The sequence below is a fragment of the Pristiophorus japonicus genome, chromosome 9, assembly GCF_044704955.1.
Source record: "Pristiophorus japonicus isolate sPriJap1 chromosome 9, sPriJap1.hap1, whole genome shotgun sequence".
NCBI lineage: Eukaryota > Metazoa > Chordata > Chondrichthyes > Pristiophoridae > Pristiophorus > Pristiophorus japonicus.
In genome coordinates, this window is record NC_091985.1 from 37,759,836 (window position 1) to 37,785,411 (window position 25,576).

Sequence of the window (25,576 nt, forward strand, 5' to 3'; positions counted from 1 at the left end):
AATTATTTCATAATCATTGGGCAGTCATACAGCATTATGGGAAAGTCACTCAATTGTGACGACATCAGTGTTCAACCAACATTCAGACGAACGTACATTCCAGTGGGGGTAAAGTTCACTAGACAGTGATCAGAAGTGATGACTCTCGCTAAATTCCACGCACCCCACCACCCCCCCACCCCACTCCACCACCACCCATCCATTCAAAGCTAACTGTCGTTCCTGATCGTTGCCCTAGGTAATTTGGCACAGACCGACATTAAATCAGAGACTTTCATGGTTTGTATGGGTCAGGGCCTCAATTCAATGATTCTGGGTGGGACTAAACTGCATCATTTCAAAGTGGCAAACAACAATAATACCAAGACTTTCAATTAAGGCAGACTGCTTCTTTAATAGCAATAAATAAGAAGATTTTTTTAAATTAAACTATTTTGCAATCATTTACATACCACTGAATCTATTTTCATATATTATGCAGACTAGTTATCATTCTTTTCACTGTAAAAACTCAAGCTTATTCCAATTTACCAAAAAGAAAGTCAAAGTTTATTCAACAACAACAACTTGTATTTAACATAGTAAGTGTCCCAAGGTACTTCACAAAACAAAATTTGACACCGAACTTGGTCAAACAGGTAAGTTTTAAGGAGTGTATTAAATGAGGAGAAGCAAGGTAGAAAGGTGGAGAAGTTTAGGGAGGAAAGTCCAGAGCTTCGGGCCAAGACAGCTGAAGGCACAGCCGTCAATGGTAGAACAATGAAAACATGGGTTGCGCAAGAGGCTAGAATTGGAGGAGCACAGAGTTCCCAAAGGGTTGTAGGGCTGGTGGAGGTTAGAGATAGGGAGGGGCAAGGCCATGGAGGGATTTGAAAACAAGCATGAGAATTTTAAAATTGAGGCGCTGCTGGACTGGAAGCCAATGTAGGTCAGCGAGCATAGGGGTTACGGGTGAATGGGACTTGTGGGGGCTGGCCAAGAGAGCATTAGAATAGTCGAGTCTAGAGACAATAAAGGCCTGGATGAGGGCTTCAACAGCAGATGCATTGAGGCAGGGATGGAGATGGGCGATGTTATGGAGGTGGAAGTCGGCAGTCTTGGAGCGGATATGGGATTGGCAGCTCATCTCAGGGTCAAATAGGACGACATGGGCTGTCCATTTAAAACTGAGACGAGGAGGAATTTCTTCTCTGAGGTTTGTAAATCTCTGTCCCAGAGAGCTGTGGAGGCTGGGTCATTGAATATATTTAAGGCGGAGATACAGATTTTTGAACGATAAGGGAATAAAGGGTTATGAGGAGCGGGTAGGGAAGTGGAACAGGGTCCATGATCAGATCAGCCATGACCTTATTAAATGGCAGAGCAGGCTCGAGGGATCAAACGGCCTAATCCTGCTCCTATTTCTTGTGTTCCAAATGGTTTGGTTCAGTCTCAGACACCGGCCAGGAAGAGGGACAGAGTTGGTGTGCACAGAATGGGAGTTTGTGGTTGGGACAGAAGACAGTGGTTTCGGTCTTCCCAATAGAAACATTTACAGCTCGAAGGAGGCCATTTCGGCCCATCGTGTCCGCGCCGGCCAACAAAGAGCCGCACGGCCCTTCGTCAGCAGCCACAAACCCATGAACAATAACGGAAAGGCAAGGAGCACCCAGCCCAACCCGTCCACCCCACACCACTGCAACACCCCTTATACTAAAAACATCTACACTCCACCCCGACTAGAGCCATGTGATCTCCTGGGAGAGACAAAAAACAGATAAAAACCCAGGCCAATTTCGGGAGAAAAAAATCTGGGAAAATTCCTCTCAGACCCATCCAGGCGATCAAAACTAGTCCAGGAAATCACTCTGGCTGTATTCTCTTCCCTGCAGTACTTACCATTATATTTGCGCCGACCAACAAAAGATCATCTCGTCTAATCCCAATTACCAGCTCTCGTAGGTCCGTAACCCTGCAGGTTATGGCAGTTTAAGTGCCCATCCAACCATCTCTAAAAAAGTGGTGAGGGTTTCTGCATCCACCACTTTTCCAGCCAGCAAGTTCCAGATCCCCACAACCCTCTGTGTCAAGAAGCCCCCTCCTCAAATCCCCTCTAAACCTTCGATCAACCACCTTAAAACTACGCCCCCTCGTAATAGACCCCTCCACCAATGGAAATAGACCCTTACTATCCACTATGTCCAGGCCCCTCAATATTTTGTACACCTCGATGAGGTCTCCTCTCAACCTTCTCTGTTCCAATGAGAACAAACCGAGCCTATCCAATCTGTCCTCATAACTAAGATTCTCCATTCCAGGCAGCATCCGAGTAAATCGCCTCTGCACCCTCTCTAGTGCAATCACGTCTTTCCTATAAGACGGCGACCAGAACTGCACGCAGTACTCCAGCTGTGGCCTAACAATTTAAGCATAATCACCCTGCTCTTATATTCTATGCCTTGGCCAATAAAGGCAAGCATTCCTTATGCCTTCTTAACCACCTTATCCACCGGGCCTGCTACTTTCAGAGATCCAAGGTCCCTTTGTTCATCGCATAATGTGTAGACCCTTTTCTTTATAGGCCTCCCAAAGTGTATCACCTCACACTTCTCTGAATTAAATTCTATTTGCCACTGCTCTGCCCACCTGACCAGTAGATTGATATCCTCCTGCAGCCCATGACTTTCCTCTTCATTATCAACCACACAGCCAATTTTAGTGTCGTCTGCAAACTTCTTAATCATACTTCCTATATTCAAATCTAAATCGTTGATATATACCACAAAAAGCAAGTGACCCAGTACTGAACCCTGCGGAATCCCACTGGAAATAACCTTCCAGTCATATTCATTCATCATTCTGCCATATGGACAACTGCACCAATGACATTACCTTAATTGCTATGAATAAAAAGTATTCAGAGTTCAATTACCCTGGTTTAATTGGACAATCATTCAACCAACCGAGTGCTAGATGCAACAGATCTTCACAGCCAATGAGTAAAGTCATTAAGAGATGTTAAGATGGATGACTTATGAGACAGTTTTCATAATTTTTTAAGTTTCTCTTTATATTAATTATTTAATTGTATCTCTTAGCACTAATCGTCATCAATCGACTTGAAATTGCAATTTGACTGGGTAAAACGATATTCTAAATTAAAAATCTCACCTCTCCATTCACTTCCTCAAATGCCTTCAGCAGGTTACGTGCTACATATGATGGCCGCCCGGCATCTCCAATGCATTGTAGAAAGTTCTCCAGAGCTTGTGTCAGCTTTTTGTGCTGTGGTCTTGGTTTACTGGATGTTAAAAGCTCTTCAAATAAGCTACCCAGAGCCTGGACAAATGAAACAATTGAGCAATAATGGAGTAAAGGAATAAAGGTATCTTGGTATGCAGCTACACAGGAAATTGAAAGTGGCAAAAAACATTGATAAAGCCATAAAATAGTAAACAGAATCATTGGTTTTTGTATCTGCTGCTTCCTGGCTAAAATTGAGGATACCTGAGGGGTAATGGTAAATGGTGATGGAGACTGGGGGTTGAAGAGAAAGGGAAAGAGAAAAGTCCACTTTTGCTTAAATTTCATCTGAGCCTACTGAAGATAGTCTTTTTAGGAATATGTTTGACTCATGGGATTAGAGGGGTCATCTTTCAGCTTCATGCTCCCAACAGGGAGTCTCATCTGCCAAGAGTGCACGTTGGATATTTGGGCATGTGTTGCGCTTAATTCTGCAGCCATTAAAGGTGGAAAATTGTGCACAGTACATGACCGAATTTCAAATCTGTGCTACCTGACATAAGCACAAAAACCAGAAAAATGGCCCTTAGGGTATATTTTCTTGAGACTCAGAGTAAGAATTGCAAAAGAAAGTAAAGAAGGTGGCAAAAGCATATCTGGTATTGGAGTTCAGCAACCAAGTAGCTGAGTCTACCAGATGAGGGGAGGTATCTCACTGTTACACTTAAATTTACAGCCATTAAGGGAGGCAAATCATGTACAGTATACGACTGGATAATAGGCAGGTACTCCAATAGGTAAGATGTGACTAGCCGTGTCCCACAGGAATCTGTGTTGGGGACTCAACTATTCACTGTATTTATTAACGACTTAGATGATGGGATACAGACCACATACTCAAATTTGATGACGACACAAAGAGAGGCGGCATTGTAAGCAGTGCAGATGGAAGCATAAAATTACATCGTAATAGATAGAGGAAAGAAGTTACGCTACAGCTGTACAAAGCCCTAGTTGGACCACAGCTGGACTACTGTGAGCAGTTCTGAGCACCACACCTTAGGCAGGATATAATGGAGAGAGTGCAGTGTAGATTTACTAGAATGATACTCAGACGCCAAGGGTTAAATTATGAGGACAGATTACACAAACTAGGGTTGTATTCCCTGGAATTTCCAAGGTTATGGGGTGACTTGATCAAAGTTTTCAAGATATTAAGAGGAACTAATAGGGTAGAGAAAAATAATTTCCATTGATTGGGAAGTCAAGGACATAGCCTAAAAATTAAAGCCAGACCTTTCAGGAGTGAAGTCAGGAAACACTTCTCTACACGCAAACGGTAGTAGAAGTTTGGAACTCTCTTCCGCAACTGGCAGTTAAATCGAAGATTAATAGATTTTGTCAACCATAGGTATTAAGGGGATATGGGGCAAATGCAGGCAGTTGGAGTTAGGTCACAGATCAGCCCCATCCCATCATCATAGGCCGTTCCTTGAAACGAGGATGACTTGCTTCCACACCAAAAAAGGGCGAGTTCCTATGATCTCACTGAATGGCGGAACAGGCTCAAGTGGCTAAACGGCCGACTCCTGTTCTCATGGGTCATGTTCTGCATGGGTCACCCTTTAGGTCAGTGCATCACACCAAATTAAAACTAAATGAGGAAACAGTGATATTATGAAAACTACTGCATCCAAATGAAATTACCCCCCAAAATTGCACAAAATTAACAGAAAAATAGAACAGTCCTGGTCTCCTTTCTTACCTGACTTAAATGGGTGGGATCTGCAATAATCTCTTCTGCCAAATGGACAAGCTTATCAATGACCACATGAAAGACAGACTCTTGTACTTCTGTTAACGTCTGCAGACAGGCAATAGCTCCCCGGCGCACCTCTCTCACAGGATTGCCCAAACTGATGACTAAGGAGACCACCACTGAAAGCGAATCACAATTTATTAACAAAGTGCCATCACAGTTTTAAAATTAAATAATATATTTAACCAATTTAGTGGAGTAAACACGTGTTAGATAGACCATACCTGGCAACGATGGAGATGCAATCTGACTTATCTTCCCTGTAGACTGCGATGCGAGTAGTGCGTGTCCGAAGTAAAGGGCTCGAGTCTGCAGTACAGCACTTATTGTACGGTTCAACTGGTTGTTAAGATTACAATTGTAGCTCCACAAAAGTGACAAGAATTTGAAGAGACGACTGGAATCATGCAAGTGGGTCTGAAATATTAATATTCATCAATTAGCAAATGAAAAGGATAGTTACAAAACCATATTTTATCAGTACAATACATACATTTACTTTAAATTAGCTTTTTTATGCTACTGGTGATGAGTTTTATGATCTACCAAAAAAACCTCAAACACGGACAGTGTCTTTATGCTGGAAGTGGTTATGTGCATTGGAATTCAATTATTCACCCTGCGTTTGGATTGAAAAAACAAGTTATCTTTTAACTTGCTGGCACTTGACCAAAGCTTTTTCCATGTTAGGATTTCAGGCGGTCAGTAAATTTGTGTATTTTATTATTCATAACATATAGTACATGAAAAATAAAGTACACAAATTTATCACATGGGAAATTTTAAAACGTTTTGTCTTCCGATGCAAATGGCAATTTATTCAATATCTTCAGTTGTTCTTCTAACATAATTAGTTAGATGAGGATCATTGAGAATACAGTGGCTCTACACACGAGTAAATGCACAGTAGGTAACTCCATTCAGTGCAAGACACTTCGCACAAATCAAATTGAATGTTCAGTTCAGAGAAATACAGAATCCAAAGTTCCCACCTGAACTGGCTCTTAACTCCAATTTTTTTGATTAGTAAAATGAAAATGAGAGTATGTAGTTAGTGGAGTTAGAACGAGAGAAATTGTAGAAAAAGGAAACCAGAAGTAAGCAGCTGTATAAACTTTTATTATGAGAGCCATCCCAAAATGCTTTATCTCAATGTTTGAATTGGAACTACAAGAGTAATGTCATCAGATCAATCCTGTAGAAAATATTGCATTAATAATTGCTTTTACCCACCAGTTTTTGTGTTCTCTTGCAGTGTTCCCCATCTCCATCTCAGTAGTTAAACTGATACCACGGATTAAATAGCCACTCACCTTAATCAGAAGCTGCACGAGTTTCCTAAAGTTCCATGCAAGGCTTCCTTCACCAGCACCGCAAACAATAAGGTCAAACACATCAATGAGAAGATGAAGATAATCACAGCTTTGTCCATCCAAACATTCAGGGTTCCACCAAGTCTGATCTGAAAGGTTGTACAGTAATAATAAAACACAAACTGGGTCTAGTAGCCGAGTGATTATCTCAACCTTTCAGAACATGTGAAATGTAATTCAATTAAATCTGCCAATGTGTGGTGCAGCACCAGAAAAATGACCACGAGGCAAGATGAGAGTAACTAGCTTGACATCAAAGCAACATTGGACCAAGTTTGGCACCAAGGAGCCCCAGCAAAACTGATGTCAATGGGAAACCCTCCAGTGGCTGGAGTCATACATGACACAAAGGAAGATGGCAGGGGTTATCAGAGGCCAATAATAATTACAGGCAGAGTCTTTGGCCCAACCATCTTCAGGTACTTCAACAATGACTTTCCTTCGATCATAAGGTAAGCAGTTGGTTGTCACTGACCATTCTATAATGTACAGCTCCATTTGTGACTTCTCTCATAACAAAGCAGCCCATGCCAGCCTATAGCAAAACCTGGGCAATGTGCTGACAAGTGACAGGTCTCGATACTGATTCTGGGATCTAGCTGCGTGGAAATGGCTAGAACAGCACTCCAGATAAGGTACAACAGTCATCCTCTATAGAATTTGCTCAAATATGCTCAAACAAGTCACAGTCAAAGTATTTCATGGCAAGTGCCCTTATAAGCTAATGTCAACACAGATTGCTAACCAGTGAACATGTGCAATTCTATTAAGCAGAGGACATACCCACCTTTCTTGCATTTACAAACAAAATGCTCGCATAAACAGCCCTTTAAAAAAAGTTAGTCGCAGTACATTCTGTCAGATGGAGTTAACAATGTTTAAACATCAGCCATGCTCAAGAACAATTGACTAAAGAAAAAATTATCTGCATTTTATCTCCAAGAAAACAAATATTGAGTACTTGATTTTGGTTACATTACTTCCAATTGATGCCTTTTATTCTCTTGCATTTAAAAAAAATATATTAATAGCAGCAGCAAATCATCTCTGTTCCAAAGTGTGAATATACGTGGGTCACACTAATGCTCAAATTATCAATAGACAATATCCTCACCTTTCAACAGTGACTCGGGAGGTTTGAAAGCAACAATAAAGTTCTTTAGCAACAAAATGAGAATAAATCCAGTTTCTGTACTTCCAGCATTGCCAATCCTCACATTCTCCACATATTCAGTAAGTAGCTCTGCTGGTACCACATTCCCTTCAACAGACCAAAGATGCCACCTTTGAGAAAACATCTGCAATGTTGAATGGGGAGAGTGATTAGATTCATACCTAAACATTCAGCAAACTAATTTTTCATGAAGTGTGGGAATATTTTTATGTGGGGTGTGTTTTGGGGCTAAGGGAAGGGGTGGGGGGGGGGGTCAAATCTTCAATTTTTCCTTTGGAATTTCATGGTTCCATCTTGAGGGAACAATGAATACCGATCTTTCAATTTTAAAAGCAGTGTGCTCAGTTCTTGGTCTATATTCCATTGAAAGAGCACAAGTCTTGTTCGTTATTGTCCTCGTCTGACTCTATTGCTCCATTTACACAAGCAGGATTTGATAGCACAACAGATTCTCCTCCCCATTTCCATTTCATTTTTATCATAATTTTGTATTATTATATTGTTACAACAGAAATAAACACAAGATGTGGTTTATGTTCACAATTGCTTAACACTTAGGAATGCTCACAGTAGATGCCAAGCCAATGTATATGTTGTAGAGTAAATAGAGAATAAAGTCGGGTTAACTGATACTGAAAGAGTGTTGCACTGTCGGAGGTGCTGCCTTTCGGATGAGATGTTAAACTGAGGCCACGTTTGCTCTTCAGGCGGGCGCAAAAGATCCTATGGCACTATTTTGAAGAGGAGCAAGGGAGTTATCCCCAGTGCCCAGGCCAATATTTATCCCTCAATCACCATAGCAAAAAAAGGATTTTCGGGTCACTATCATAGTGCTGTTTGTGGGAGTTTGCCGTGTGCAAGTTGGCTGCCGTATTTCTCACATCACAACAGTGACGACATCCCAAAAGTACTTCATTGGCTGCAAAACACTTTGAGACGTCTGGTGGTCATGAAAGGCACTATATAAATCCATGTCTTTCTTTCTTTGAATGGGTCAGATCAAATTTGCTAGCAAGACTGGTAGGCAATTAGCTTTTGGTCTAAAAATCTATTTGAATCATTTAGTTTAAATTTGTGATGAAGTGTACAAAGTGTAAATATATTTACTTAATAAAAGTGTAATGTGTGTGCAAGGCAGCATTACAGACGGCTTTCGGCCGAGGTCAAACAAAAAACTCAGGACCTAAAAAACGATGGTGGATGGAAAAAGCACAGGAGATACAGCAACTGGCCGACAGCCATAATGTGCGAGGATTCTTCACCCAGTCAAGGTCACCTGCAGCCCAAATACCGAAGGCCCCACCCCACTGCTGGCCAAGAATGGGGAATCACTCATCAAGGACACCGAGGCAGTCAGGGCCCGCTGGAAGGAGCACTTCGAAGATCTTCTCAACCGAGACTCTGCGTTTGACTCGAGTGTCCTCGACTCCATCCCGCACCATGCTACCCGCCACCGCCTCAGTGAAACCCTAGCCCTGTACAAGGCAGAAAAAGCCGTAAGACAGCTGAAGAACAAGGCTATGGGAGCGGATGAAATCCCCGCTGAGGCACTGAAGTATGGCGGAGAGGCACTGTTGGCGCGAATGCATGACCTCATCTCTCATCTAGAGGAAGTAGAGCATGCCAGGAGATCTCAAGAGATGCAGTGATCGTGATCATCTTTAAAAAAAAAGGGGACAAGTCCGACTGCGGCAACTAGAGGAATCTCCCTGTCATCAGCCACTGGGAAAGTCGTTGCTCGAGTCCTCAACTGCCTTCTGTGGCTGAGGAGCTCCTCCCGGAGTCACAGTGCGGATTTCGTCCCCTATGGGGTACAACGGACATGATTTTTACAGCGCAACAGCTGCAAGAAAAATGCAGGGAACAGCACCAACCCTTATACATGGCCTTCTTTGACCTGACAAAGGCCTTTGACACTGTCAACCGCGAGGGTCTATCCTCCTCCGTTTCAGCTGCCCCCACATGTTCATCACCATCCTCCGCCTGCTCGACGACGACATGCAGGCCGTGATCCTTACCACAAATCCATTACAGACCCAATCCACATCCGGACCGGGGTCAAACAGGGCTTCATCATCGCGCCAACCCTCTTCTCAATCTTCCTCGCTGCCATGCTCCACCTCACACTCAACAATCTCCTCGCTGGAGTGGAACTAAACTACAGAACCAGTGGGAAGCTGTTCAACCTTCGTCGTCTCCAGGCCAGATCCAAGACCACCCCAACCTCGGTCGTCGAGCTACAGTACACGGACGACACCGAGAGGCTGAACTCCAAGTCATAGTCAACATGTTCAGAGGCGTACGAAAGCTTCGGCCTTACACTAAACATCCGTAAGACAAAGGTCCTCCACCAACCTGTCCCCCAGTCATCAAGATCCACGGCGCTGCCCAGGACCATGTGGACCATTTCCCATACCTTGGGAGCCTATCAACTAAGGCAGACATTGACGACGAGATTCAACTCCGCCTCCAGTGCAGCCTTCGGCTGCCTGTGGAAAAGAGTGTTCAAAGACCAGGCCCTCAAAACTGCCACCAAGCTCATGGTCTACAGGGCTGCAGTAATACCTGCCCTCCTGTATGGCTCAGAGACATGGACCATGTCCAACAAACACCTCAAGTTGCTGGAGAAATACCACTAATGATGTCTCCGCAAGATCCTGCAAATCCCCTGGGAGGACAGACGCACCAACATTAGTGTCCTCAACCAGGCCAACATTCCCAGCATTGGAGCACTGACCACACTCGATCAGCTCCGCTGGGCAGGCCACAGTTTTCCATGCCTGACACGAGACTCCCAAAGCAAGCGCTCCACTTGGTACTCCTTCATGGCAAACGAGTCAAAGGTGGGCAGAGGAAATGTTTCAAGGACACCCTCAAAGTCTCCTTGATAAAGTGCAGCATCCCTGCCGACACCTGGGAGTCCCTGGCCAAAGAGCGCCCTAAGTGGAGGAAGTGCATCTGGAAGGGCGCTGAGCACCTTGAGTCTGATCACAGAGAGCATGCAGAAACCAGGCGGAGGCAACGGAAAGAGCATGCGGCAAACCAGTCCCACCCACCCTTTCCCTCAACGACTGTCTGTCCCACCTGCGACAGGGACTGTGGTTCTCGTATTGGACTGTTCAGTCACCTAAGAACTCATTTTTAGAGTGGAAGCAAGTCTTCCTCGGTTCCGAGGGACTGCCTATGATGATGAACGTGTGTGCCCGCTACAATATTTAACAGCTGAATGGGATGAATACAGAAGTATAGAGAACAATTCTGTAAATGTGGATATATTAAAACTTAAAAAAGACATTATGCCGGTTGGGAAAATATCATGTCATAAATGGAGTACACTTAGGATTCCCCATTTGTTGAATCACTGAGCTCTGATGATATGAGGAAAAAACAAGTATCAGAAGAAGTTACCCTGGACGAGCCTCGTCCACCACTGTTGGTTTCAAAGCTCATCCCGTGAAGGCATGGGTGCCTGCTAAGTTGATTGGAGATGATTCATGAAAGGGCAGGACAAGTCTCAAGGACAATAGGTGAAAAAACAATGATTTAAAAACATATCACTTAAATTACTTAGTTCGCGACAGTGGTTCCCTTAACGAATGGATGTCCAAACTATTTGGTTATCAACACCTGGATACCAAGGAAATTGCAAAGCAAAAAAACACAGGAAACAACCTACCAGACAAGGATTGGAAAAGGTGTCTTTTTAAAAAAAAAGGTACAAAGAAAGGGGTTAACTTCCAAAGTATGGGCACCTGCTAAAAGACAGTAACGCAAGTTATCGACACTTAAATCAGTTTAATCGTACCTTTACTGCACGCACGAGAGAAAATAAAGGAATAATTTGAAGGCAGAAAGGTAGAATTATAAAAGTACCTTTTAAAATTCTTGCGGGTGGTCAGAATGGAAAGGCTTGTAACTGAGCGATAAAAACCAGATGTCCCAGCTTTGATTTCTGGCCATGCTGAGTTAACAGATATCAGCCAAGGTGGCAATGGTCGTGCTACAAGCTGGCAAGGGGAAAATCCAAACATATTTCCCACTCCTTAATCCCTATCTAGTGGCCCATGTTAGAAAGTGCATGTGTATGGGTGTCGGACAAGGACAAGAACCAGCTTATGATGTCTTCCATGGTGGAATATGCTGCTGATATAGGAACAAGAGGAGGTCAATTTCCTTGTCGAATATTCTCTGTCACTCAGCAGTGTCAAAGCTCACTCATGAGGAATGGGAACTTGGATGAATACCAGAGGGTGTATGTCCACTATACTGGAACGGGAATTTATTTGGGGGTTCTCACAATTAGCCTCCATAACGAATGGCAGCAATCCCAGATAAACTGCATGAATGGGGTTTCCACCACCAAATTTATGGCGGCCGATTGGGAAAACCACAGAGGAAATTCCTGGTGAAAATCTTCAGGAGGAGAAAGAGAGAAACTAGCAAAAAAATAAATAATGGCTCTGAAATTGCAGTGTCTGTGAAGAAATGCCCCCGCATGCTCCGGATTTCCGCATGCGCAAAATCCGGAACTTGCAGCATGTCAACGTACACGCTGACAGGACACCTGCAGGGGGTCCGAAAAAGCAAACGCTGGCGCAGAGTTGGGCCATTTGTTCAGCAATTGCCCATATAAGTCTTATGATAGAATCAAGCAGGTGTGGGGCCGGCTTGCATCAGCGTAAAGGGCCATCTAAGCCTTAAATTAACCATTTTTATATTCTAAATTATGCACATACACTTGATTAAATTAGTTTATGCAAATATCAGCCCAGATTACAGTCTTAATAATGTTTAAAATGATCAAAAATGAACGTGTTTTTTTTATTGAGGTTGGTGCAATGAAGGAACTTATGAATAAAATTGCAATTTTGTACATTGTATAATTAGATTCGGGAATTCCACTGTATATCATTAGGCGATTCCCTTCGTAAATGACTGAAATGGAATGCTCCTTTGTCATTGGAGTACAGGGCCCACATGATTCCAGGTACACTTTCAAACCGCCCGAGTCCCTGCGATCTGTGGACCATTACGTTGCCCTTTGCCTTGAGAGCCGTGACCTCAACTCTACGCAGCCTGGGCGCCAGGAGGTACTTTTGTAATTGTTTCGCGGGTCGGAGGCGTACTCCTGAGTTACGTCTCCAACCGCAGTCTCTAGGCCAATGCTTCTTGGGTTGTAAAATTCTAGGAATAAACTAAAAATACTGCCGTCCTTTGATTTTGATTCTGAAAAGTTGCTACAGTCCTCAAAAGAGTTAAAGATTCTTACCACATCTGAACTTTTTGCAACTAGTTTCTTCAGTTTTTTCTCCAGAATATCGTACACTTGCAAAGCAATGTTCAAACCATCTACTTCAGACAGTTTCTCCAAGGCCTGAACTAAAGCAAAACTTAGTATATTGGAGATCAGCTTCTGTTCCAGGTTTGAGCGCTCTTTTCCAATGACTTGCACGAGATTTCCCATCTGCAAACAAAGCAATGAATACAGTCACACTTCTTAGCAACACTGACAGTATTTTATGCTGCTCACTGTGAGGGCCCCCTTTATGTTCCCACCCACTGCCGTAAAACTTAATTTCAATATCATGAAATTGTATCATAACTGAATCAATCACCTTTGCCCCTTCCTTGGGTGCGGGGGGAATGTTCCCGGTGTTGGGTGGATCCGGAGGCGGAGGGTGGCATGCTCTTGGGATGGGGATGGGCTGTTTGGGGCTGGGATTGGGAAGAGACTTCTTCACTCGGGGAGTTGTTGGCCTGTGGGGTTCCCTGCCGCGGAGAGTTGTTGATGCCAGTTCATTGGATGTGTTCGAGAGGGAGTTGGATGTGGTCCTTGCGGCTGGGGGGGGGGGGCGGTCAGGGGGGTGTGGAGGGGGAGGTGCTGGGGTGGGTGATCAGCCATGATCTTGTTGAATGGCGGTGCAGGCTCGAAGGGCAGAATGGCCTACTCCTGCACCTATTTTCTATGTTTCCTCTAAGCAGTTGTTTATGCATCATTGTTATACTTAAAAAAACATTCTAAAAGTGAAGTTCGACCAGTTACAAATATGCTAAAGTTGGCAATAAAACAGGAGAAATTGTTTAGTTCAGTGATCCCAAAAGCTGATACCCAGTCTTTGTGTTTTGTAAAGGAAACCGGCGCTCATTTTAAGTGAACATTTTTAAGCAGTAATCAGTCTCACAAATATTCTCTCTTCCTCGCTGCCCAATCATAGAATACCCCGGATTACAGTTTAACCATAAATTTCGATTTGAACATAATTTAATTACTACTTCACTTATAATTTCTCCTTTGCAGTAGTTGTAAGGCTCATCCATTCCTGGAGTCTGAATCTTTCACAAGCATTTCCAATCTCTGCTGTTAGTATTTATATTTATTTAATAATTCCATTCAGTGTATTTAATCCTTCAGGTTCCATTGAACATAATTTTTCCAAGTTGTGTCACTTAATACATTTAATTTTTACGATATTTATTTAATTTCCATCTCTAGAGTTAACTTTTTCCCTCCCAAGGCTCAGCCACTGAATATGCTGAAGCCTGCTCATTAATATTTATTTACTTTATTTTCCATTAAGTGCAGCTGTCGCACTCGCCCACTCCCGTCCTCCCCGCTTGTTCCTTTCAGCCCTGGCCTACCTCCCTGTCCAAGACCTCCTGCTTGCTCACTGGAGGCCTGTAAGAAATCAGGAATGGCCTGGGAGGATGGGGACATATCTTGGGATTAGGATGTTTACCTTAACTCAACAAGATGTCACATGCCCCATCTGTCCTGCCAGGGAGAGACCAAGTTGTTGGTATGACTACTGCTATAGCCCTGAATTTGGCTGCAGATCTCCGCTGGAGATTAAAGGACAAAGGAGACTGAGAGACAAGTGGAAAGAGGAAGTGTGTCAGAGGCATACAGAGTGGCAGATTTAGAGAAAAAGAGATGAGCGAGAAGACAAGATATACAGAGAAAGAGTGAGAACAAGAGATAGATGGAGAAAGTGTGCGCGAGAGACAGTGAGAAACCATGCAAGAGGCAATGAGAAAGAGCAAGAGACAGAAAATAAAAGCAAAGAGAGAAAAAAGTGGAAGAAAAAGCCAAAAAATGAGAAAAGGCAGTGGATCAGTTACAGAGAGGATGGACTTAAAAAAATGTGTCCATGAGCAATGCGTAAGAGCTAACTGGTGTAATAGTAATTGTTTCAAACAAGAGTTCCACAATAGCAGATAGGCCATACAGACAAGGAAGATTCCAGGTTTGATCCCTGGTCCCTGCTGACTTGGCGAAAATCAAACAGTCTGCCAATACTCTCCATCAAAGCACTCATAAGCAATGGCCACTTGGCACCAAGGAAACATGGGAGAGTACAAGACTGGAAAAGACACTGTACTTCATCTGGCTAATCCTGAAAATGGTTCACTCGCTCAAATATTTCTGCCAATTTGCTCTTAAATTCTCCAGGAGGGCGAGGTGGGGGTGATTTAGAATTAGTTTCAACAATAATGTTTAATTTTCTTAAAATGTTTCACTTACTGTTTGAGCCCTAACAGGAGGCTCCATCAAACACAAGTTATTCACCAGAAGCTGGATCAATTTCTGATTTGCTTCACCCACAACTTCTTCTGATTTACAGCTGCTAATAACTGTTTCGAGTGCTGTGAAGAAAACAAGATCTGTAAAGCTAGCTTCAAGCAGAGAACATGGTACTTGTAATAACATAAGTGGGAACAATTTGCTCTTAATTGAACAACAGCGCAAAAAGAATTTTGCAAATCAGTAATTCCGCTTGTGTATAATCAGTATATGCAGCGTGCTCTACGAGTGCTATTTAAATGCATATACACCATACAATGGGCCAGAGTTGCCTTTCAAATCATCCATTTACCACCCATAAACACACGTTTCCTCTCAAATCGCCTATTTACCGCCCAGATATCGCCCAGCTGTAAATTCCAGTGTCATTACTGCCGGGCGATGTTCGATAATGTCTGTCCCTATATTACCACCCAAAATGGAGGTTTCAGCATTTAAGATCTGTTTACCACCGGACCTTAATACTGAAAAAGCAGGCCTTACTGGATCTTAAGTGGGCGGAATGGACACAGATCTGACAGGTTTGTTTGATATTACACAGATCTTTATAGTTCTCCATAGTTTAATGTATTTTTTAAATGGATTGTAGTATTTTCTAGTGTAAGGCAATAATATAAATGGTCTAAGCCTTAGTTACTCCTTTAGTCTTTCTCAGCCCCAGGTCTCTCCTCCCCCGCTCCCCCCCCCACCCCCCAGTCTTCCTCCCCCCCACAGCAATCTCACTCTCTCCTCCCCCCCACCCCACACAGGATCGCAGGCCGACAGTCTCTTGCCTCTCCCGGGGGGGGGGGGGGGGGGGAAGTGTGACAGCCGCGCGCGCATGCGCACAACTTAGGAGCCGAAAATTCCCGAGTCGATAGTCCTCCTCCGCCACACACCGCCCGCTGCACTTCGCTCCCGCACTGCTTCGCCGCTGCCGGCATGGAGCATCCGAAAACTGCGGGAGCACGCACCAGCTGCATTCCGGCGGTTGAAAAAGACGCAACCGCCGGAACACCGCTAAGGATCGGGTGGGGGCGATTTAAAAGGAAAATCCAGCCCACAGATCTTTAAAATCATGAGCAATCATTGAAATCTAGGTCGGATAATAAAGGAGTTCGATTGTTGCACTCCTGAGTCCTGTTATTGCACAAGTCGATATAGGGCAGTGTGCGTCAACTTTCATAAAAAGCAGGCATTCAAGTGGCTTAAGGAAGCAACTGACAGTACTGTACACAAGAAGATACCCAAAGTTGTCTCAAATTTGTAACAGTGCACATAAAACAAATGCAATTCAATCTGACATATATTTAATAAAATTATCTTTCTACTAGTACTTTAGCTCCTCACTCCTGTACCACTCCCCCAAGTGAATATGTGGAGCTAAGAAACATCAAAGTGCAGAACACATTGGTAGGAGTTGTTTTTAGGCTCCCAAACAGTAGTTGTAATGTAGGGCAGAGCATAAATCAGGAAATTAGTGGTACATGTAACAAGGGTAATACAGTAATTATGGGGGATTTTAATCTACATATAAATTGGGCAAACCAACTTTGTAATAATAGTGTGAAGGACAAATTCATGGAATGTATACAAGATAGTTTTCTAGACCAGTATGTTAAGGAACCAGTAAGTGAACAGGATATTTTAGATCGAGTATGTGCAATGAAAAAGGGTTAATTAATAACCTTGTAGTAAAGGAGCCTTTAGGGAAGAGTGACCATATTATGATAGAATCTGAAAGTGATTTATTAAATCCTAAATCTAAACAAAGCAAACTACGTAGATATGAGGGGCGGGTTGGCTAACTACATTAAAAGGTGCGACGATAGACAATCAATGGCTAACATTTAAAATATTAATACATAATTTACAACAAATATACATTCCTTTAAGGCACAAAAACCCCACAGGAAAAGTGGTCAAATTGTGGCTAACAAGAGAAGTTAAAAATAGTATTAGATCAAAGGGAGAGGATTATAATGTTGCCAAAAAGAGTAGTAAGTCTAAGGATTGGGAGGATGTTAGAATTCAGCAAAGGAGGACCAAGAAATTGATGAAGAAAGGGAAAATAGAATGAGCGTAAACTAGCGAGTGACATATAAACAGACTGGAAAAGCTTCGAGAGGTATGTAAAAAGGAAAAGATTCTGGAAAGTAAATGTGGGTCCCTTACATGCTAAGACAGGAGAAATTATAATGGGGAAAAAAGACTTGGATTTATGTAACACCTTTCACGACCACCGGACATCTCAGTGCTTTACAGCCAATGAAGTACTTTTGGAATGTAGTCACCGTTGTAATGTAGGAAACACGGTAGCAAGCAAGCTCCCAAGGAATAAGGAAATGGCACAGAAATTAAACAAATACTGTGCGCCTGTCTTCATGGAAGAAGACGCAAAAAACTTCCTGGAAATAGCGGAAAACCAAGGGTCCAGCGAGAATGAGGGACTGAAAGATATCAGTATTAATAAAAAAATGAATGGGACTGAAATACTGATAAATCCCCTGGACCTGATGGCCAACATTCTAGGGTTTTGAAAGAGCTGGCAAAAGAGATAGTGGATGCATTGGTTGTCATCTTCCAAAATTCGATAGATTCTAGAACAGTTCCTGTGGATTGGAAGGTAGCAAATGCAACCTCACTATTTAAGAAAGGAGTGAGAGAGAAACGGGGAAGTGCAGACCAGTTAGCCTGACATCAGTATTAGGAAAAATGCTAGAATCTATTAAATACGTGGAAACTTAGAAAATAATAATAGGGCAGAGTCAATACGGATTTATGAAAGAAATCATGTTTGATGCATCTGTTGGAGTTTTTTTGAGGTTGTAACCAGCAGAATAGACCAGTGGATGTGGTGTATTTGGATTTTCAGAAGGCATTCAATAAAGTGCCACACAAGAGGTTATTAAACAAAATTAGGGCTCATGGGATTGGGGGTAATATACCAGCATGGATTGAGCATTGGTTAATGAACAGAAAACAGAGAGTAGGAATAAACGAGTCACTTTCGGGTTGACAGGTTGTAACTAGTGGAATACCGCAAGAATTGGTGCTTGGGCTCCAGCTATTCCCAATCTATATCAATGATTTGAATGAGGGGACCAAATGTAATATATCCAAGTCTGCTAATGATACAAATTTAGGTGGGAATGTAAGTTGTGAGGAGGATGCAAAGAGGCTTCAAGGGGATATAGACAGGCTAAGTGAGTGGGCAAGAGCATGGCAAATGGAATATTATATGGAGGAATATGAAGTTATCCACTTTGGTAGGAAAAATAGAAAAGCAAAGTATTTTTTAAATGGTGAAAGGTTGGGAAATGTTGGTCTTCAGAGGGACCTGGGTGTCCTTGTACACGAATCACTGAAAGTTAACATGCAGGTACAGCAAGCAATTAGAAAAGCAAATGGTATGTTAGCCTTTATTACAAGAGGATTTGAGTATAAGAGTAAAGGCATCTTATTGCAATTATATAGAGCCCTGGTGAGACCACACCTGGAGTGTTGTGTACAGTTTTGGTCTCCTTACCCAAGGAAGGATATATTCGCCATTGAGGGACTGCAACGAAGGTTCACCAGACTGATTCCTGGGATGGGGGAGGGGCGGGGGGGGGATGAGGAGAGATTGAGTAGACTAGGCCATTATTTTCTAGAGTTTAGAAGAATGAGAAGTGATCTCATTGAAACATACAAAATTCTTACAGGGCTTGACAGACTAAATATTGGTTTTATTGCCCCATGGAGACCCTCAATTAGGGCCTCCCTCTATGCAATGCCCGATAGGTGATACCACTAACAGGTTGGTTGTCAGCAATATCATCGGAATGGCCTTGTGGAGGACTCTGCTGACAATATAATAAAATATCAAAGAAATATGACATTTGTCATTTTCTTCCAAAGAAAAATAGGGAATATTTTGAACAAAGTTATGCCAAAAAATGTTAACATTGAAAATAACGGAGTATTGTCAAATCATAGAAACATAGAAAATAGGTGCAGGAGTAGGCCATTCGGCCCTTCAAGCCTGCACCGCCATTCAATGAGTTCATGGCTGAACATGCAACTTCAGTACCCCATTCCTGCTTTCTCACCATACCCCTTGATCCCCCTAGTAGTAAGGACTACATCTAACTCCTTTTTGAATATATTTAGTGAATTGGCCTCAACAACTTTCTGTGGATTAAAAATCATTGGTGGTTTGCAGGGTGATTGATCAGCAACACTCATTGTGTATGTCAGAGTATGAACAGTGTTCGAGTACGTGCGCGGATCTCTGCCTTCCAAAGCTCATGTGAGCAGGCAGGGAACATATAACTTCCCTTTGTACTAATGTGTAACAAAGCCATTGCTGCTTCAATGCAGTGCAGGGGAATGAATATTTTAGTCTTAGTTGTTCCCCCACCCATTTCTTCCCCTTTACCGTACTTTTTTTCTCATACACTGCCTTGTTTATTTTCTTCCCTTCAGCTCATTTTCCCATTACTTTTAATTTTATTTTAAAAAATTATATTGCAAGTCCTTCTCACATTTTATTTTATGTTCCCTGTTCCCTTACTAAAGAATGCTAAGGAGCTAACTCAGAATCCACAGCATTGATGAAAGCCCCAATTAAATCTAATCAGTCCCTATAGTTTTAATTGGGATCTTTCACTGATGCAGTGGGCCACCCCGACCTGTGTGAGAACACCATCGCAGGTCGGGACTATAAATAGAGCTGGAGCGCCAGGCCCTGGAACATCATGGGCTGCCCCGACCTGTGTGAGAACACCACCACAGGTCAGAGTTGTAAATACAGCTGGAGGCCAAGCCCTGGAACATCATGGCGGAGATGCGGCGAATGAGGGTACAGGACCCAGAAGAGCAGAGGGCCCACAGACCGTCCACACTGCAATGTGCGCGCGCACTAGGTCCGTGCAGCAGAGCAGGTCTCCAGTCATCCTGGTTAATCCTTGCTGCTGCATAAAGGCCGAGCTGATGTGTAAGGGTCACCACATGTTAAAAAAAATTCACACACAGGCATCTTCCACCCGCTCAACTGGAGTTCAGCACTGGAACATCGGGTCCTTCATTGAAACATCTGTGAACTCTCGTGGAAGCAAGTCATCCTCGTTTGAGGGACCGCCTATGACTATTTTGTCTCCATGGTGCTCAAACGAAGGAATACACAATGGAGCCTGGATTAATTGGCATAGTGCAGACGGGAAATCATGATTTCCTGCACAAGACTCTTGCCAACTGCAGTGTAGGAGAGTTGGTAAGCCCATGAATGAGGCCGGATCCTGTCAAGAGCTGTCAACAGCCATATAACAAAATACACCTGACAATGATCAATATTCAGCCTCACCAATTTTTTTCCTCAGCATTTCAAAAGTCATATAAAAAAAAAAAAGAGTGCCTCAAGTGCATTAACGTTCTGTCCATTAAATAATGGGACGGAGTCCTACAACAGTGACTACATTCCAAAAGTACTTCATTGGCTGTAAAGCACTTTGAGAATTCCGGTGGTCGTGAAAGGAGCTATATTCCCAAAAATTTGGCAGATGGAGTATAATGTTGGAAAGTGCGAGGTTATGCATTTTGGCAGAAAAAAAAATCAAAGAATAAGTTATTATTTAAATGGAGAAAAATTGCAAAATGCTGCAGTACAGCGGGACCTGGGGATCTTGGTGCATGAAACACAAAAGGATAGTACGCAGGTACAGCAAGAGATCAGGAAGGCCAATGGAATCTTGGTCTTTATTGCAAAGGGGAGTATAAAAACAGGGAAGTCTTGCTACAGTTATACAGGGTATTGGTGAGGCCACACCTGGAATACTGCGTGCAGTTTTGGTTTCCATATTTAAGAAAGGATATACTTGCTTTGGAGGTAGTTCAGAGAAGGTTCACTGGGTTGATTCCGGGGATGAGGGGGTTGACTTATGAGGAAAGGTTGAGTAGGTTGGGCCTCTACTCATTGGAACTCATTGGAGAGCTGATCTTATCGAAACATACAAGATTATATGAGGTGGCTTGACAAGGTGGATGCAGAGAGGATGTTTCCATTGATAGGGGAGACTAGAACTAAGAGGCATAATAGAATAAGGGGCCGCCCATTTAAAACTGAGATGAGGAGGAATTTCTTCTCTCAGAGGGTTGTAAATCTGTGAAATTCGCTGCCTCAGAGAGCTGTGGAAGCTGGGTCATTGAATAAATTTAAGACGAGATAAACAGTTTCTTAACTGATAAAGGAATAAGGGGTTATGGGGAACAGGCAGGGAAGTGGACCTGAGTCCATGATTGGATCAGCCACGATCGTTTTAAATGGCGGAGCAGGCTCGAGGGGCCATATGGCCTACTCCTGCTCCTATTTCTTCTGTTCTTATAAATGTAAGACTTCCTTTTCCCAATCTTACCCCAGCGCAGAGCAAAATATATTTTAAAGATATCATATTTTCAAAATGTACACCAAATTGAAGACACAGTTATTAACTGCTTGAGGCATGCAATAGTACCCCAAGCAAAGACCTTTTACCTGCTGGCCAGCCATGGAGCAATGGAATCATGGAGCAGAGACCTGAATTAGCAATAAAGATTGTCATTTTCTGCTCAGCTGATGCTTTGGCTTGGTTGATCAGGACCATGAAGGGCAATAGTTCCATCCATAAATGATTAGTCAGTGCTTCATTCCCATTACACAATCCTCCTCTGATTAAAAATGTAATTGCTTCTTCAAGAACAACATGCCTAGGAACACAACAGAAAATGTGACATGCTGCAAATATTTAAGAAACCCAAACGCACACAAATGTGAGACACACAGTAAAAGACATATTATATATATATATATATATATCTTTTTCTTAGGTGGTGTCTCGTATCGAGGATGACTTGCTTCCACATCAAAAAGAGATGAGTTCACAAGTGTTTCGATGAAGGACCTGATATTCCCGGTCCCGAACTACATGTTAAAGGGTGGAAAATGTCTGTGCGTGAAATTTTTTAACGTGTGGTGGCCGTTGTACACCAGCCACCACACGGGCTTGACAGAGCTCGGTCTTGGTCCAGTGGCAAGAGTTAACCAAGACGACTGGAAACCAGCTCTGCTGCACAGACCGAGCGCGCACATATCGCAGTGTGGGCTGCACACAGTAATATGTTTCCTTGGTACCAGATGTTTTTTTATAGCAAACAACAATTGTTGATGCAATGCTTTCTTCTTCCAGTGAGTGGTGCTATTGTACAACATACAATTCTTTGTGAAATTATGATTCTGTTCATCCACTGCACCAAATACTATGGCACTACTCCACGGTATTTGGTGCCCAGTTGAAGGCTTGCGACTGCTTCTGCCCCCCAAATTTAACAATTTCCAGTTTGTAGCTCTGACATAAGTTTATTATGCTCACTCTATACAATCACAAAACATCGCATTCACAAATACAGATTAGAAAAGCCTTAGTTTGATCACTGGCTATGTCAGCTAGTGCAGCAGTAGACGTGGTGCAGGAGAATGGGCTATGGCTAGTGTTTCAGTTCCTGACATATTGTGACATGCTGAAAAATATGCGCCAGTGATGAGGACGGGATCAGGCATGGCTTGGATATCCTCAGGCAAAACTGACGTATTAGAATGACCACTTGGACGATGTTCTTAATGGTAGCCAGTACCTGTTGAAATGTACTCATTTAGAAGACATCCTTCTGAAGATATTGGTTGTGGTGATGGGCGGTGGGGGGGGGGGGAAAGAGAGGGATGGAATGCCTACCGAAATCTGTCAGAACTCTGCTTTTTAATATTTTAATTATCTACGTTAATTATACAGTGCAGTCCCGTCCTTAAAATTACACCCACCAATGCCCATTCTCAGAAAGGTCCACTCGTTGAAACAGCGACAAAAGACAAAAAACAGTCTCTTCTTGACCAAGGTGTCCAGAGTAAGCCTACAAAAGGAAGAGAATGAAGTCAAAAATTTAGCAGTAATATTTATCACTCTATTAAGCAAAAGCTTAGCTCTACCATAAGATACATTGGACAGCAACTCACTATAGCTGCCAGTGTGAATCAATGCTCATCAACTTTCAACCACACCAGGTCTCCCATGGGATTGTTTGTGGATGGCCTGTCATCTGGAGCATGGTTGTGATGTTGAGCTGCTACGATCAAACTGTGTCTCTCTTTAAGGCCACTGCTCATGGACTCCTCCCCGAGGGAAGTAGTCTTAAAAAGGCAAATTGTAGCTGCTTGTAAATTTTAGACTACGGGGTCAAAAGATTATTTTGCATCTCTAACAAAGTGCAACACTTTGAACTGTGCCACCTGCTGTATGGCAGATGTGCACTAGATGCAAGATATTAGTTAATCTGTTGGTTGTAAAGTGCTTTGAGGAATGCCGATGTTGTGAAACAAGTTCTTTATGGAGACAGACAGACAAAAAAGTGAAATACAACTGACTTGTTTGTTATTCTCATTCAAGTTTGAGATAAAATGAAATCTTCTGCAGGTTAAATTCATATTAAGTGAGAAGTAATCCAAAAACAAGAGCAAGCACCCTCAAAGTATAACGTCTGCCAACAATAAAATAGCAATTCGTTCAAAACTAAATGAGGCATTAGCTCCCACTAATGCAAAGCTGTAGTTCACCGCAAGCTCCCTGCAATTATAATACCCAACAGCAGTAAAATGACATCATGACAACTCCCCAGACAAGATTACAAACCCCGCATGTGACTTCCAAGAGGAAACCTATAGATGCCCCTTGTGCTCTACTCATTTCTGTGATTTAAAATAATAGGCGACATTGGCATCATCTTTTTTTTAAAAAAGAAAGCAAACTCAACTCACCTCCAGAGCTTGCAGAGCAACCACAACTACCTCTAGTCTGTCATCTTTCAACCGTTCCAAAATAGCTTCCTTCAGGAAAAGATCATCACATCCCTCCTTTGAAACAAAAGAAGTTTATAAATAAACTGCAATTCATGCGTAGTTTTGTGACCAAATGGCCAATAACTTCCAATTCTCCCATTAGTAATACAATGCCCACAGGATTCTGCTTCACTACCTTAAAGCATCCCAACAGCCTTGTACCACGACCCTAAAATGCTACACCCAATTATAAAATCCACCATTAGGTTGCAAACAAAATTTTTAAACAAATCCGCATTCGAGTTTCATCTCTTGGGTGAGTCACAAAAGCGCAGCGTGGAAGTGCTGCAAGATTTTAAGAGATTAATTTCAATTATTAAAGCTGTATTATTTAAGATTTAAAAAAAAAAGAAATCGAACTATTCAATTGAAACAGTTTAGTCACATTTAAACATATATTCTTTTGCCTGGGGAATTCTATGGTAATGATCTGTGACTACAAGTCGCAGTTATTTTCAAGGCCTCACTTCACTCTTGAGTCTTGTGGCTCAACTCGCTCTTCAGGGCTGCTGAAACTGAAGAGAGCTGAGACATTTCATGGGCCACTGCAACAGATCTGTACTCGGCCATAAATAATAACCAGTCATTAACAACTTGCTAACTTTACTAACAAGTAACTTACAGTCACTTCAGATAGTTACAATTTCTGAGTAACATCTTGTATATTTAATTGCATTGTAAATCCACCAACATTAAAATAATTTCAAGGTCTCATGGCATTCATTTGAACTACTGGAGTTAGTTTGCAAAGCTTTTATGCTTTAGAAAATCTTACAGGTTTAAGATGAATTACCCAATTTAAAAAAAAAACTCTATTCAAATAAATTGATTATTAAACTTTACACTACCTGCGAGGTTTTAATGATTTCCTTCAACTGCTCGACGGCAAATACTCGGATCATAGGCTGTGGGTGATTCAGACCCAGCAACAGTGATGTGTCAGAATCTGCCAACAACTAAAATAAAAATTAAATGTTGTTAGGAATTAATAAATGGTCCATTTACATTTTTTTCATTCTTCTCATGAAAGCCTTGACTGTTTTCTGGGACATGGTTCCACAGGTTCCATGCTCAAATGACTTTATTCACGCGACAGTTTATAAACTAAGTGTCGGTCGGCTATTCAACCATAGTAGAGCATCACACTGTAACCGATTCTGTCCTCACAGGCTTGATGGGCCGTATGGCCCGCTCCTGCTCCTAATTCTTATGTTCTCACCCAATGTTTACACACATGCTCTTCCAGCAAGTGATTTGAATGCAATCTGGAGGAATAATCCTTGTCAACATCCCCTTCCCTAATCCAGGGACGGTGATGCCAATTAGAGTTACTCAGCCACTGTACCTGTGGCTGAGATCAGCGAATTAAACACAGGCCACAATCAAGCCTGGGTCCTTCCTCTTCTCCATCGCCCAGCTAGTCACTTAACGAACTGAGGTATTTTAGTATACCATCCTCAAGTTATCAAGACAAGAAATGCCATGACCAGGAAAACTGAACAAGTTCTATTTATATTTTTCACTG

The 25,576-nt window shown here is 42.5% G+C and overlaps 1 protein-coding gene across 4 annotated transcripts in view; it reads right to left on the minus strand.

The window, feature by feature from the left end:
• Nucleotides 1-25,576, minus strand: part of heatr1 (HEAT repeat containing 1) — a 115,223-nt gene that overhangs the window by 63,949 nt on the left and 25,698 nt on the right. For all 4 annotated transcript variants that reach the window (XM_070889298.1, XM_070889297.1, XM_070889300.1 and 1 more), the window contains 11 exons: nt 24,900-25,007; nt 23,971-24,066; nt 22,981-23,069; nt 21,661-21,872; nt 15,111-15,232; nt 12,858-13,052; nt 7,529-7,712; nt 6,355-6,503; nt 5,266-5,458; nt 4,988-5,160; nt 3,151-3,318 (listed from right to left, as the gene is read on the minus strand). In XM_070889298.1, the coding sequence (XP_070745399.1) occupies nt 3,151-3,318; nt 4,988-5,160; nt 5,266-5,458; nt 6,355-6,503; nt 7,529-7,712; nt 12,858-13,052; nt 15,111-15,232; nt 21,661-21,872; nt 22,981-23,069; nt 23,971-24,066; nt 24,900-25,007 (1,689 nt within the window). The remainder of the gene's footprint in view (nt 1-3,150; nt 3,319-4,987; nt 5,161-5,265; nt 5,459-6,354; nt 6,504-7,528; nt 7,713-12,857; nt 13,053-15,110; nt 15,233-21,660; nt 21,873-22,980; nt 23,070-23,970; nt 24,067-24,899; nt 25,008-25,576) is intronic.